The following is a 16,765-nucleotide window of genomic DNA, read 5'->3' on the forward strand; positions in this document are numbered from 1 at the left end:
TGATATTTATGTATCTTTATATATATATATGTGTGTGTATATATATATGTGTGTCTGTTTGTGTGAATATATACATATATATATATATGTGTGTGTGTGTGTTTTTGTGTGTTTTTGTGATATTGTGTGCGTATGCGTATGCGTATCAATCTACATCTTTATAATACATATATTTAAATTACCATATATATATATATGGATGTGTGTGTGTGTGCGTGTGTGTGTGCGTGTGTGTGTATGGGTGTTTGGATGGGGGTGGGTATATATATACCTTTGTGTCTGTGTGCATGTATGTTTGTGTTCGTGTGTGTGTATTTCTGTGTATTAGTATATGTTGGAGTATATTTTTATATATAATTATCTATTATATCTATGTATATTTATGTGTATACATATATACATATAAATATATATATATATATATATAGCACATGTTTATAAGTATGCATCTAAAATCCTTCATATATATGTGTTTGTATATATATATATATATATAAATATATGCACACATACGCACACACACATATATATGTGTGTGTGTGTGTGTGTGTGTGTAATTTATATATATATATATATATATATATATACGTGCCTGTATATATATGTATATATATATATTATATATTATATATATACGTGCCTGTATATATATATATATATATATATATGTATATGTATATGTATGTAAGTTTCTATATATATATGTATATATATATATATATATATATACTTGTCTGTATATACGTGTCAGTATATATATATAAATATGTATGTATGTATATATAGGTCCAAATGCTACAATTAGGGTGGATTTTCCCCAGCCACACCCGAGCAACCCCCACAAGGGAGCGGCATACTACCCCCAACTCACTCATCGTCCTCTGTTTGTGCTGCCTCTTTAGACACACAAAGACGCGTCGTTGTCTCTAAGTCTGGCTATAGGGCAGTACCATCTGAAACAAAGCGACCTGACTGCCGTGAAGGCGATCTTGGAGGGGGCCAGGCCCGAGGTAGAGAATAATGATATGGTTCCCTTGGACATCAGAGGAGAATTCTACGCACTCTCCTCCGGATACGAGAAGCAACGAGGTACGGGCGATGCTTTGTGATGCCAGTATCTTTTGATTGTATGGCGTGATTTGGCTATGAGGTGTAAGTGGATGGATTTGTGTTGAGTATATAGTAGCACGGCTCCGGCGCGTGTACCTGTCCTGTTTGGTTAAAAGTGGACAGGTTCTTGAAAAAGCCGGACAGACGTTACATACCCTGACAACCCTACCCAACCCTTCCTACCAGGCAACTTCACCAACTACTACCGAGATGCCCTACGCCAGTTGGGCTGTGTGAGTGACACTGCCGCACCCACGACCCTCTCCCCCACGGAACAGCAGAAAGAGGCGACTGACTTGGCTGTGGCTGCATTGTTGTCTGATGATATCTACAACTTTGGTGAGCTTCTGGCACATCCAATTCTCACGCGTTTGGAAGGGACTAATGACGAGTGGGTGCTGCAGCTGATTAGAGCCTTCAACGCCGGAGATGTGGACGCGTACGAGAAGCTCCAGCCACAGTGGATGACGCACGTATGCCCCCATGCATATGCAGTACAGTACAATAGCCGTACATATTGCTTATTATATCATATCTAATATATAATATAACATAGTTTCATGCATAGTATGGAAGTATAGTACCATGCATAGTATAACATAATATATTACAAAGTATAACATATAGTACCATGCACTCGCACTGCACCAGGCTTCGTGTAAACGTGTTGATATGGGATGGTGTAGGTGCCATACACGCTGTAATGTTCTCTGCGGGTGGATATGCCCCAAGACTGTGTTTCTATATATATAATTATATATATATATATATGTATATACCCTGCAAGTGTGGATAATGAGAGGTCCGTGATCCTACGCTTTGGTAAAACCCTAAAACCCTGAACGCTAAAACTCGGTGAACCTACGCTGTGGTACATGCTTTGAGATCGTCTGTGTGCACACTGTTCGGTGTTCCTTAAGCACTCACGTAGGGGCATGCTATCCAACTACCAAGCACACACTATGTGCAGTACTTCACTATATCTTGTTATCTCACCGTATCCTCTTCTCTCACCATATCTTTTTACTCACCATATCTTATTATCTCACCATATCCTCTTATCTCACCGTATCTTGTCATCTCACCATATCTTATTATCTCACCATATCCTCTTATCTCACTCCTTGATTCGTTGCAGAGTGACTTGGTTGCCAATCTCATCACAGTGCGTGGCAAGATGTCTCTAACAGCGTTGGTCAATTTAATCTTCAAGCGACCGGTGGATGGCCGCGTGATCGCCTTCAAAGACATTGCCGCTGCTGCGAAGATTAGTGACAATGAGGTATGTTACACGAACTTGTAGTTATCTGAATGTCTACGCCGATGAATGTATGTGTATGTGTGTGTGTGTCGGCCCATACATATGCACAAGCTTCGATTGCTTCCTCAACTCTTATGAGACACCCATGCACATTACACTATACTGCGCTTGTCGGTGTATGTGTACCCAGTGTATTATTATTATCACTCGGGTTTTGATTGACACTTTCCATTCATCGTATTCGTGTAGGTTGAACTTCTGATCATGGCCGCTATATCGCGCAAGTTAATCGAGGCGACTATCGATGGAGTTGCAGAGACCACGAGGTGAGTTAGACTCGTACTCTTCGTATGGATTCCTTGTTACTGGATATATCACTTCCTTTTCAGGTCCATGAGGGTGATTCATTAGGAACAATAGTACATGTGTGTGTGGTGTGCATATGATATGGCATCTATCGGAACATATTATCACACGGACTGTACGGGCTTTATATGCATTATGTGTACCTGTGCTTGTGCTTTGTTCTTAACTAGAATTATATCACTGCTGTCGTGCCTGTGGTCAATCACTGTCCCAATTTTGGCTTCCGGTTTCCGTTCCAAATCCTGCCATGGAGACTCAATTGCATTTCAAGATTATCTGATCGGGTGACTTAATATTCTTGTCCTGATTTTCTGCAGCGTGTTCTGGGTGCACCCGCGTGTATTGGATAGGGTACAGATCGGCACTATGGCCACAAAACTAGAACAATGGGCCAAATCAGTGGAGGGTACCATTGCCACCACGAGCGCTCTGGATGCCGACGCCGTCTTCAGAGAAGAGTAGTGTATATATAGACAAGTGGTGTACTTTATAGAAGGAACATTATCTCAGTGTGACCTTACTGACGCGCGGGTAGTATCCGAGTGAGTGGTCTGTTTGAAATGATAATAAAGTGTCTCTATGCAGGACATCGACCACGCTCTTGAAACTCTAAGTCTCCTGAAACTCTTAAGTCTGTCGGTCCATTCCCACCTCAGTGACTCGCGTGCATATGGAAACAAACAGTGTCGTTATAGACCAGGCGTCCCAAAAATAATAAACGGGTGCGTGTGTATGTGCGTGTAGGACTGGCTTGATAGTGCTTGTCTTTACAGGCGAATCTACATGATAATGTGATACATAATTTTTATAATTGATCAAGTTTCACTCGAGCTCGTCTGATAAGAGAATCATTGACCACTGCAGATGTACTGCAAATCCAGATAAATCGACGTGATACCACTGCCTGACTCCCCAGACCGTTTGTGCTAAATAACAAGACTATACTTTGTAGATATCAAATAAAGATGTTTAGAATTGAATTTCAGGCTGCGAATTTTCTCAGGCCACACATGTATGGTCATGTCAGATGTCACGGTTTGTAGATTTTAGGGTATATGATATATGACATGAGTAATAGGAGGTAGAAATTCAGAACGAACCATTTGGTAACTCAATGAATCAAGATTTATTTTGGTACGCAAAATTGGTATGGGCAAAAGTTTACGACCATATATATATAAATGCGTTGCATCCGTATGGTCTCATGTAGCAAAGTGTTAAGTATAGAACGCTCGAACCTAGTACTAATTGAGATCACCACAAAGTTTCAAATCTGCAGTTAACTACTGTAACCCATTTTTTTCTATACTGGTACCTACAAACTCGATACATACATTATCGTCTCACATCATTGTAGGAGGTATACGTCATTCTGAGTGCCGTCATAGTTTTATTCGGTTCTATGAAGTATTGTGTAAAGATTCATTCATGCGATGTCATCGGTGCCGTTCAACAATTTTATGAGATACAATTATTGTTATTATGGTAGTGCCTCAATAATCATAAAAGTAAATTTGGGTCGAGGCACAAGTCGCACTGAGATATTTGTTAAACTCTTTCAACTTGCATTTCTGAAGACGTAGAGAGAGCAAAACAATTGGGATGATTATTTAGCGATACCGGTAGGTCACTTACGAAGACACTCACGTTTACTTCATTCCGGTGCATGTCAAGTTTACCAAGATATCGAGTACCGTTTAGCGGCTTGTCGACTCAAAACAATACCACGCACAAAAGCGACAATCATCTTTATCTTTTATTTCAACTTGACATATTATCTACACTCGTTGACGATGGCTTTAACACAACTGGTTGTTCCGGACTATTTGTATACATAATAATATGTTCAGCTTCAAACAATAGAACAACTTTACACTTCAAAACCAAAAGCCTGAATTTTTTTAACTTTTCAGCTTAACGAAAATAAGCATAGGAATTCAGGCGAACATCCACTGCTTATATAATCGCGGCAGGACGCCTATGAACGAACGATTATTAGCCGACAATACTTAAGTTAAAATGCAAAGCTCATAACAAATAATAAGATTTGCCGTGTTTTTGTATTCGTAGCTGCCATGACAAGTAGTTTGTTTATGTTTACTTCGGTCGATTGAAGCTGAACTTTGTATGAGTAGGCAAATATATCATTTGCTTTTCGTCAATTACTAGGTTCATCAGCAGCCGTCTTTCTGAATACTATTTCCCTTGCTTTATTGTATCTCGCTGTGAAGAGAATGTAAACATATCATATATTAGAAGACCTTTGCACATAGTATATTATATCAGGAGTAAAGACGCCATTAGGCAAACAGAACGAGCAGCATGACCACTGGGAAACGAATAATATTCACATTATGTTCTTTTCATAATCCTGGTCAAAAAGAAGTATAAAGGACGGTGAAGTGCGCACACTTCTTGATCCATAATTCCTACTACTTAATAAGTACAAGCGTTGGCTCTTATAACAATCATCAACATCCCTTGTTATGGCTATACATGTAAACCACCAAGCCCCAGCAATTATAGTTAATCTTCGTGGCGCAGCTATTAAGAACGAAACTGCGCTGTTCTTGGTACAAGATGGAATTCTTTACACGGGCTTCGGTTGCATATATTACCGGAGTCTCAACTTCAGAGTACTTCAATAACGTCTTGGAGTGTCTGGCCCAAACTAACGAAGATTGTAGCACCGGTATTGAAACTGAGAGCTCCGCAACGGCAGTGTGGTGTCAAGGCCACGCTCATTTTCCAGACGAATTGAAGAATTTACCAGATGATACTCCGTCTTGGTACAAGAAACAAAAGGCTTCAGTTGTTAAGAATTAAGAAACATTTTGTCTTGGGCCAATTGTTTGGCAAATTGTCTAAAACAAATCAAAATCTGGAAGTGGCTCTACATAGAGCACCGACAGGAAGCATACCGCAGTCAGTTATGTCAGCCAACATAAAGAACCACTTTTACAAACCCCCGCCTGGACGTACCAGCTTAGCGTTGCCGATATGGCAAGGTTCTCCCCCGCATAGCCCAATCAACTGATGAACATAATGCAAAAAAAAATTAACAAGAGCAAGAGGCATACGAATAATACTGTATGTCGACGATCTCTTGGAACAACTGTCGGAAGAATGTTAGGTTCATTACAACAATATTCATAAAGTTTCAACTCCAATTCGCGCCAGTAAAATGTCACTGAGCAGTTTTCTTGACCAGACTACAGCATCTAGGCGTTCTGATAGACTTGCGAGCAAACACAAAAGTCCTCAGACTAGCGAGCGCAATAGAAAACTCGGATCTGCATATCCAACGCCGCATACCCACTCCCACCCAAGTTTGCCAATCGCTCTTAGGCCTCCGGTAAGGGGGTTCTCCGCTTGAGGTCGTGCTTCTGCATAGTCGCCATATAGTTGTCGGCTGCAGACGCTGCCGGCTCTGACGGGTGATCGTCCTGGTCTTCCTTTATTGCCGACCTCCAGCAATCAACACTATAGAGCCGCTACTACCGAGTTTAACTATCTGTAGTGACTTTCGATAAGATAGAGAGAGTTTGACTTTTAGTGGAGATCCTCGAATACCGTCAAATTTGGCTGCCCGACCACCAAGCAGTTATCACCTCCGACAACTTGAAGCTGCTTTCGGTGCCACGCTCCGGTTGCAGCAGAAAACGTACACATTTGCCAGGACTCAAATCCCAACAAAGAAACTCTGCCAAATTACCGTACTCGAGCTTATTAAAGGCGCTCGTTCTGACCTCCGAGTTCTTCGCCAACAACACAAATATCGACAACACGACTCGTCTGCCTCACAGACGCCAGCATTGCGCTTTATGCGCTGCACAAGGAGAGAAGCCAGTCAAAGAATGCACAACCTCACAGACTAGTGTGGTTCTGCCTCGTGAACAAACTCCCTGGCTGGTATCCCTCGAATACATGCCAGGCAAACTAAATTTAGAAGCCGGTATACTTTCGCACAGTGGCAGGTTACTCCAGTATCACTGGGCTGTAACATCGGAAACAATTCTACAACTGTTCCAGAAATGGCGCATTCCACTGAATCCAACAGTGTACACTCACCCGGACGGCTACTACTTTCAGATGTAAAGCTTATCACAGACATGTGACGTTCGCGAATCGATTCCACGACAAATGAGATCCAACCTTGGCGCGAAGCTCAACCAGAGACGATGATCAGTCAGATCTTGGAACACCTCAATCGCTTCTTAGGCCAAGTAGTAATCCTTATTCTAATTTGGTATGAGGACCAATGGTGGCCTCACGTCATTCGTCATGGCGAGGAGTCAACTATACTCTAGTTTGGAGTGGTCCGTTACCCAGTTTCAGTATCAGAAGAACTGGTCATAGTCGTTCTCCCTACACTATTACGCGGAGCGGTTTTATTACGTTCCCAGCGGCAGCGTGCCAATGCGGCCATATATCGCGCTCAGTGTGGTGACAGTGGAACCAACTGCTGAATGGAGTGTTGTCTGCGGTTACTCATGAAAACCACCGTAGCCTTCCAACTCTAGAGTAATTATGCTACCAAGCATAACATCAACACCACAGTGCAAACCAGAGACCAAACTCCTTCATTTACTGGAATTATGTCCTCATGAGGGATGCGCATCAGATCAGACCCGTCAGATCCGCACAGCAGTCAACAGTTATGCGCGCAACCATGACCTCGTCACCTCTGATGGCACAGCCTGGTAGCGCACGGCACAGGGATATGTACCACTGTGGAATCAAGCCAACCCATTCACAACAGTACCCGACAAGCCGGTCTTATCTCCTGGCTCACTCAGCTACTCGATACGACGGGTCTACATGAGGGCTGGCGCGCCCTAATCGCCTTGTTTTGGTTCTCCGGTGCCCGATGACACACAACCCGCACATTCATTCTCGATTACTGTGTGTTTGTTCCGGCATCAAACTCCCTCCACAATTGAAGAAAAAGAAATAGAGAGGAAAACGCTCTCAGGTAGCCAAGCTGAATACCAGGTTCCTTGATGTTTCCGCCAGCATAGCCGACAAACATGTACAGTGGTATGCATATCGTCAGGGATTTTGTATAGCGCGTTCAGCTTGAAAATCCCGGATAATGTTATCGCTGGCATAATGGGCATCGACATCAAGCCATTGGAGAGCTATCGCTCTGTCACCGTCGCCTCAGATTCCGGCCGATTCAACAGTTGTTTGATATTATGTAGAGCCTCCGACACAATCCGGTATAGATCAAGCGAGAGTAGCACCAGTAAAGTTGTTAATATGTGCGTATCTGTAAAATATTGAACTATTCAACAGACACTTGCATATTCGTGGGTAGAGCTTCCGGTCTGCACTCTATGTTCTTTTCATACTTCTAGGCGAATAAATGAAGTGCACACACTTCCTCATCCATATTTACTACCACATACCCACCCGCTGCACCCTAATCATTTATATTCGTTAAAGCACTACTGAATAGGTATAGAGGATATCGTTTACGGACACCCACCAACTAGCACCCAGGTACACATATATGTGTACGTATCTGAATATGTATAATTAATACCCTATGAGCCAGTTTACATATTCGTCTATCAACCTACTGACTTTAAGAAGACGTTGACACCAGTAGGGCTTGAAACAGCCTCGTCGAATTCTAACACACTCTTTAGTCCATGGCACTGCACTGTGTGTATGGGCAAGGAACCCCCCACTATTGACCTCGAATGCAAATGTTAAAACCTTGTCTTGCAATAGATTATTTCTGAGAGACTACAGTAGTAGATGTATTTCTATATACGTTAATAACGTTTTACGTCGTCAGCCCGAGAGTAATTTGGGACTTGTTCTCAAATTAATATAAGTATAGGTGAGTCAGCCCGAGAGAACGTAAGAGTAATTTGAGACTTCTTCTCAGATTATTCTATTTATAGAATACGGACCACCGGCTAGCCGAGAGCCGAGGTCCGATACTGAGTGTAGTAACAGAGAATATGATGTGTTTATTTCTGGAAAGTATATCCGAGTGCTAAAGTGTTCTGCATAAGGTTTCTCATACTGATCATATGAGTTTTTACCCTGGCCAACCCAAGTGGTTGAACACTAGTACAAACACCATCAGTATATAACTGAGGGTGAGATCATAAATAAATTCATCCGAATGCACCATACTTTTGATACACCAGCACTTCACTATTAGTCCCCCACACCGCACGCTAACAACTTATCAGGTCCGTCTACTCTCGTGCTACCAACCTATACTACTTCCCAGCAACTCAGCCAGCCTAGCTAACCAGCCCAGCTCAGCCCAGCCCAGCCCAGCTCAGCCAGCATAGCCAGCCAGCATAGCCAGCCAGCCAGCCAGCACAGTTCAGTCCAGCCCAGCTCAGCCAGCCCAGCTCAGCCCAGCTCAGCTCAGTTCAGCACAGAGAAAGACCTCCCAGATACAGATTAAATAGAAAGTACACTATATAAAATAAGCACGAGCAGTCTAATAAATGATTTATATACGTCTCTGTGCGTGTTTTTAGCGACAGCAGTTGATTACATTACAAAAGAACACTGGATAATATACATGATGTATTCCAACTGGAAATATGAGTCTATTCTTTGAAAAGAATTGATGCTATTATTAATATTATGGGTGTACGTAAACTTAGAATATATCAGATTCTTATTTGTATGAGCCCGTTCTGCAGTAGAGTGCTTTTAAAAGACGCACAAAGATTGAAATTAAAGTGATGTTGCATATTAACGAGTCCAAAAATTTATTTCGGGCTGCAAGTGTTGGCGTTGTTTCGCTTGAGGGGTCACTCAATACATTGCAGAAAAGTATTTGAACCACATTTACTTGTATTGGTAACATGTGCCAGAATCAGTACACCACTCACAATATACAAGTGGATAAACAGACTATCAAGCTAGCGTGATTCAGTTTAGGAGAGTTATTATTTTTAGCTCCAACGGTTGTGTTACAGACACCGATTTGATGTCAAAATTCCGTACACGGCTCAATCTCATAAATTGTGAGTAATTTACAGACCGAGTACGCTTGTTGCATTGCTCAAAGTAACAGGGATATTTTTCTTTATTGTAACATAGCAGAGCTCATGAGTTCTACCATATATATAAAATGTGACCCAACCACATCTCTACACACACTAACACTATTGCTGTGAAAATTTAGTTTAAATGGGGTTAAAAAACAGTTGATGCACGGTTCAATCTCATAGACTGGTCTGTTTACAGAAAGAACACGCTTGTTGCATTGCACAAACGAATCATGTAGTCAAAACCAAGTGACACTAGAGAGTGTTAAGTCTGAAATAAGTGAACTTAGTCAGAAGTGCCGTTGTGAACGGCGCGTCTGCTGTATTTATTAATCATGTTCCTATGTGGGACGAGATTTTCTCTAACAACGGCAGATTGTGAAAATCACCGTATCTAAGATTATGATCTCCTAGTTACTACATAATGATGACATCCGATGAGTCATTATTCTTTCTCACTAAACTAATATTCTACTATCTAGTCCGGTCCTCAGGTCCGTTCCTCAATAAAATCCTCTTAGGCCCGAGCCCCTGGTTCGGTCCTACATTATTTCCCTTAGGTCTGGTCCTCTGGTCCGGTCCTAAATTCCTCTTGTCAGTCCGGATTCTGGTCCGGTCCTATATCTCCGTCTACGGTACTTTGTCCACAAACAGTAGACATCATGAAATTTGGTACAAAATCTGGCATCAAACCGCATCCCTACACAAACAAACGCTATCGCAGTGCAAATATAGTTTTAAAAGTTCTAACAATTATATGGTTCAATCTCATAAACTGGGGTAATTGCAAACTGAAAGCATATATGGAGGTGTATGTTTCGTGAACACAGACAACCTCATCCTGGCATGTCGATCAATGGATGTTCTTTACACCACTGGCAGCGGTTCATGAGAACATCATCAAGTCTTGCCCTTACTTCTCGTGCCTTCGCTCTTAAAAACTGTTAAAAATAATGCATGGTAGTCATACTAACTTTATGATAGTGTAGCGCAAGTGACCTATAAAAGATATTTTGGGTCTGATTTTCCGCCGCACTCACAGCGTTTCGACTTTCTACTTACAAACGTTTTAAAAAGCAAACAAACGAATAAAATAGAATGGGGGGCTCAAAGAATGTATATGTGAACTTGCCGAATTCCGTGTCCAGTGTACATCCATTGTTATAATAATATTTGTCTCGTGTACTTAGGCGCCAGTATTTGTGCAAACTTACCATAAAACAGCAAATGAAAGTCAATTCATTTAATCGTACATGCTTATCTACGCATCTTATTTGTCAACGATCACCAAGATATAGGATGCAGTTTGAAGATATTTGACTAAACTATTCTCAACATGACCAGGACAAAGCCGCAATGCAGAAACTCGATAAACTTTACATCTGCAATGGTGACCTCATAATCATTTAGATGTGTTCTGTCAGGAGAACCCTTATTAGCAGCTTCAATGCGATATGCTCGTCGGGAGCACCAGCTCCTGATAACCTGATTCGTTTTGATATGTACGAAACTCTGTGAATCCGTTATCCGTTTGCTAGTAATAAAAAAAGGCTACCAATGTATCTGGCATCTCGCGTGCACTGGTGTATCACATTGTTTCATGCCGTATGCAAACCTTCAACCTTTATTTTCATTGGAACGTCTGTCGCTACATCGACAACTACTGTCATGGTCTTATGACGCGTCTGCTGGCGTTCAAAGGAGCGCGTCGACATGGATCAATTGAGTGACAACTTAGTAACGCATGTTAACAGGGAAACCTATCGTCGACTATTTGTTGAGCTGACGTCAGATACAGTGGGATTTTATTGTGGGCTTAAACACTGCGTGTGTGTTGCCCTAGTTCGTGCGTTGAGTGCTGAGTGATGACGGGATAGCACTTCAGATGTCAGTACTGCGGGTCTGGCAAACAATTTCCCTCCTCCTCCTCGAAACGGGCGCACTGTGATGGGTGGAAGACAAAAAAAACGTAGAGTCGAAATTGTGTCAAACAAATCAATTTTTTACTAGTTCGTCTGGATGCGATAGACTACATTGAGATGATTCCATTGCTTCGGTACTGCAAGATGCATGAGTATTTTAGCTAAAGCAATTTTATGGGCATAGTAGCAGACTGAGAGAAGTTATTTTCTCATTCTCACCTAGACACCCATACTCGGCAGCAATGTATCCGGCTATCAATGGTTCGCTCATCGTCACGATTTGCGAATGTGATCATGTAGTCGCGAAGATCGTGTTAGATCAAACAGTAGCAAATTACCGAGAAATTGTCGTTTCTCCTTTCAAAGCTTTAAATCATGAGTGGACTAAGCGAGTGTAAATGATCGCAATCGTTTATTTTTATTAAATCGGATAATTGTTTATAACTTGCACATATGCTTGTTTTTTTAGCCCCGGCTACCGAGCTCATTGCAGAAATAAAATACTATATGATCGTTATTAGTGTATTTGAGGTGTCACATGTCACCGTATACATTAATTATTGAAGGTCCAGACTGTACATTTCAGCACCAAGTAATTGGAAGGTAGGCTACACGAAGACCGTTACCCAGGCAGTGGCAACAAAATGTAAAATCGCTTTTGATTCTCTGGTACTATCAGCATATGGAGCTTTATATTTCTGCTGATAAACCATCAGACCCTGGAGCTGTCTAAAACAAGGCTAGGAGGTCCCCGGCGACTTTACATCTACAAAGCTATGCTTACATGTGCTTGTGCTAGTTCGAATAGAGTTGTTGCGTCGTATTGCATGGTAGGGAACAACGCTCGCGCCGTGTGCCACTCACTGCGTAAAATTGCACCTGATATTGGTGTTTTCTATGCCTGAGATTAAATCACATGTTATGTGTACATCGTTTGTAACCTCTGTCTCTGTCAGAAGACAAAGTAAGCTTAGCATTTCTGGGATTGGGCTCGTTTTGAGGGCAATGACAGCTACTGTGCCATAGTTCTGAAAGTATTGCAACGGCGTGTTGTCCCCGACATAGGAGTCCAATATATAGCAGCAGCGTATACTACTGTAAGAAGATCAAAGGCAGTGATTGAGAATAGTGCGGTAATATGTCCTGTCTTGTGATGATAGTGCTTCTTATAGTGCTTTTGCCAATTGTGGAAGAACCATTGACCAGTAGAAAAATAACCACCGCCGCCGCCTCCCTTTACTGTAGTACATGCGTCCACAGCAACAGTGAGGTTTTCAAAACGAGGGCGGGGAAGGAGGGCTGTCCCTGACTAGCTCTGAACCATAATTGACCATAATTGCATATCCTGCCAAACTTCGGATGGGATGCGAATGGGTGTGGCGCAAGAGTCAAAACAGGCTGTGGTCAAAACCGAGTAATGCTTAGTAAAGAGTGCTAAGTCTGAAATAAGTGAACTCAGTCAGAAGTGCCATTGGGAATGGCGCTACTGCTATATTTATTAATCACGATCCTATGCGGAACGAGATTTGCCTTTTTTTGGTGTAGACAGCAGTGAGACTCCCAGCTATCGCTCAAAAGTGGACAACCCCGCAAAAGTGAGCCCCAAAAAACGTCCGACCCCACCAGCTTCTCTGCTCCTACTGCAGCCGCCAGTACCCACACACCTTTTGACGAAAGTGATGGGCCGCCCGTTGCCGGACAAAACTCTTGACGAAATGGATGTCATAGCTCCGGTATGGCTCTTTTTCCGGGCAATTTTCCCTAACGACAAGCCCCCATCACAATCAGTATTTGAAAAATACTGGCACGCCCAACCACTCCTCGATCGCCACCATTTTCTCTGGTATCTTCCGTCTAAACCGGCCTCTCAACCACACCGCTGCGGGAGCTCCACCAGTGTCGTCCGCCTTTGCGTTCCTAGCGACGCTGTCGCCCAGGTAAAACGACATGCAACACTTACGTGGAAATATCAATTTGATAAAACCATCGACCCCCGCTCCCAACAACATCCCGACACTACGAAAACAGCTTTAATCCACTATCTCCGCACCAAGCTGAAGGCCCGCTGCACACAAGAACGAGCGCCAAAAATTCTTGCCCGCAACATGGATGCACTACTGAGCCTCCTTGTCGACTCCACTAACGCAGACATCCTCCTAACCCGCGAATACCGGCAAACGCTAAAGAACCAGCGCGTGAGCAGCCCGAACGACTCCACGCACCAACGGCGTTCCCGACAAAATACCAATACGCAGCCTCAACCTTCCACGACAGACTCTTCGACGACAGGAAACAATATAGGAGTGGCTGACATTAATAAAGAAAAGAGCCCAGTAGTGTTGACCGATGATAAACAATGTTAGGACCCATGAGAATGACGCTCTTCAACCCACACGGACTCAACATGGACAACGCAGCACATACAGATGAGTGTTTGAACGGTATATCGATTCTGAGTCAGGTTGATATTATGTGTGTGGTTGAAACCTGACCTAACACCACATGCCGTGCAGTGTAATGTAGAATATGGTAGTGTGGTATTGGCATCTTGTCCAAACACCACTCATCGAAATTCAACCTTTACATTCCTCACCGACGAGGTGTTCTTTGTGTGCTTTGGCATTCATATGGCCGTGTTCTGCCTCCCACTCAAATCACTTACCGAAGAAGACGTCAGGCGATACATGAATCCCCCCGAGATTGGCAATTTCCAACCAGATGTTGTTTGGGGGGGCCTTCAACTTCAAAGCCCGGAAGTATGGCCACGCATCTACAAGTCACGGACTACGTATGAACACGATCGAGACTACCCTGCGTAATACGTGGCACTTGGACTACCTCTATTCTTCGGCTCAACTGGTACAGAACATGCGTACCACCGGCCTACCACCCCCGCCTCCCTCTAGACCTATAAGCTGCCGGACTACGGTATCTGTGGTGACCACACTTTTGGACTCGATCTTCAGTTACTTCCAACAGAACAAATCCATCGGCGCCAACAAATGCCGACAATGCTGCCGCCTCCGGACCAACCGATACCGCCATCGAATGTACCACCTACGCAACCAATCCCGCGCGCGACTATTCCAAGCCGAAATCCGGACGCATCAGAACCTACTACGGTCGTATCTCACTTTGTACGGACCAGCGGAAGGGCTGCTACGAATCCTCGACCTGTAGAAATACGGCCTCCGGTCAGTCTAAAATATCAAAATCAAATGAGATAACACATTGGTTTTATTTGTATTTAAAATAATTTGATACAAGTTCTTTTTCCAATATTTTCAAAGTGTTCTAAATTCACTTTGATGGCTCCAATAGCCTGAGTATTTGGTATGACTCATTTACGTGGACCTATTTGAGACGATAGTAGATGTAGAATATTATAAACTAGATTTTATAATCTCTGAACTACTACTTACAGGTTTTGGTTTTCCCGCCAATCTCTAAGTCTTTTTCTTTTTTTAACTTTTCTTTAGATGGAACTTTATTTATATTAGCTAATGTATTAACTTGACTTACGTTCTTATGTCTATCTACAAATTAGACATGTGGTCATGAACACTTAGTACTTCTAGTGAAAATTATTCCATAAAAAACAGCTAGAGGTACGTCCTGTGTGATCGAGGATATTAAGGCTCTTACCAAGAGGCAGTCCCGATCATTCTTACACAAGCTACCACTAAATCCTAACTGACTTAAACTGTATCTCAGTTTATATAACATAGTTTAAAACATAGAAATATCCATCGAAGTTTACGTATTTTTCAGTTATTTAGTAGTTACCGTAGTGTACTGCTTCTAGACTGTCCAACAATTGCTTACTATCCACCGACAGGACTGTAAGTATTCTATACTACCTCATAGTGGCCAATACTACCCTAAAGTTAGCTACACGCTAGTCACTATACCTACACTTTATTAATTTTCCTATTCTTGAGCTATCGCTTTGGCTAAAGGAAATTCTAAAGGCAAGGGAGCCGCCAGCCCTAAGCCTGCTAAGCCTATTGAGGTTCCTGAGGTAACTGGGGACGCTGGTCCGTCTGGTACTGAGCCTGCCGTTGAAGCTGTAGAGGAAGCCGTTTCTGAGCTTGGTTCTGAGGAAAACTTTGATGATGACTCGTCGGATTCTAAAGCCTTGGAAGTGGAGGTCTCAACTACCGCGGAAAGGCTCGCCAGCGTCCGTGTGTCTCCTAGTAGTGCAGCCCAGGGCCTCAGCTCGCCATCTGACCGCGAAAAGTCAGATATTGGAAAGGTTATATCTCCTGAACAAGTGTAGGAATCGTCTCGAGATCGACGGTTTATTACTACTAAAAATCAGCTCAATCCACCTATTAAAAAAGACGGTGGCGTTCCATTTCGTGAAATTTCATTGAATGCCTCGCCACTGAATGCCTCGCCACTGAATGTTGGGGCGGAAAACGCAAATGTTGGGGACGCCATAACTCGACAATGAGTGGTTGGATCTTCTCAATCTCGACGCCATTTGAACCGCAAAGATAAGCTTTTAAAGGAGCTAGCCGCTGCCGCAGCTTCTGACCCTTAGATCATATTCCACGTGGCCGATATTCTTCCTATACCAAAGAAAAAAATATTCCGAGCCGGGTTTCAAACCTGGGACGCACTGGTTTACCAGCCAGCAGGGTTACCATTTCTCAAAATTTAATCTCGATAGCTCGGAAGCTACAATCGGCCATCCTCTCGACAAACCTAACCCTGTCAGGGTCTATGATCGTATGGAAATCGATGAGGCTTCTAACCCACCTTGGCAACTTATCGCTCAGTTGTTAAATTATGTTAATATTGCTAAATCTACCATTATGCTGTGTTGTCCCTTACGTAGCTCGGACCCATGAATACGTGATTTAATTAATATGATACAAGACGAACCTATCTATGTCGACCGTGAAACCGACACGTTCTTGTATCAAGGATCCTATTCTAATTAATAAGACACCTTGGAAACACACCATCGTTTGTCTCATCGGTCCTGCAGATACCACTAAGTGGAAACCCTCAACCGAGTTCTTATCTAAACTAGAAGAGTCTAAAGAGTTTGAACAAAAGCTCAAGAC

General features: G+C 42.7%; 2 protein-coding genes across 2 annotated transcripts in view; both read left to right on the top strand.

The window, feature by feature from the left end:
- The window catches only part of SARC_07815 (hypothetical protein), a 4,762-nt gene extending 1,426 nt beyond the window's left edge, over window positions 1-3,336 (top strand). The window contains exons 2-6 of the mRNA XM_014298230.1: window positions 903-1,089; window positions 1,297-1,583; window positions 2,249-2,392; window positions 2,621-2,697; window positions 3,055-3,336. Of these exons, the coding sequence (XP_014153705.1) occupies window positions 903-1,089; window positions 1,297-1,583; window positions 2,249-2,392; window positions 2,621-2,697; window positions 3,055-3,199 (840 nt within the window). The 3' untranslated portion in view covers window positions 3,200-3,336. The remainder of the gene's footprint in view (window positions 1-902; window positions 1,090-1,296; window positions 1,584-2,248; window positions 2,393-2,620; window positions 2,698-3,054) is intronic.
- A 10,033-nt stretch (window positions 3,337-13,369) lies between these two features.
- Window positions 13,370-13,631, top strand: SARC_07816 (hypothetical protein; the record flags this gene model as incomplete). Its single annotated transcript, XM_014298231.1, has 2 exons — window positions 13,370-13,423; window positions 13,479-13,631. The coding sequence occupies 2 exons, from the start codon at window positions 13,370-13,372 to the stop codon at window positions 13,629-13,631; spliced, it is 207 nt and encodes a 68-aa protein (XP_014153706.1).
- Between the last annotated feature and the right edge of the window lie 3,134 nt (window positions 13,632-16,765).

This window comes from Sphaeroforma arctica (genome assembly GCF_001186125.1).
Source record: "Sphaeroforma arctica JP610 unplaced genomic scaffold supercont1.646, whole genome shotgun sequence".
Lineage (NCBI taxonomy): Eukaryota > Ichthyosporea > Ichthyophonida > Sphaeroforma > Sphaeroforma arctica.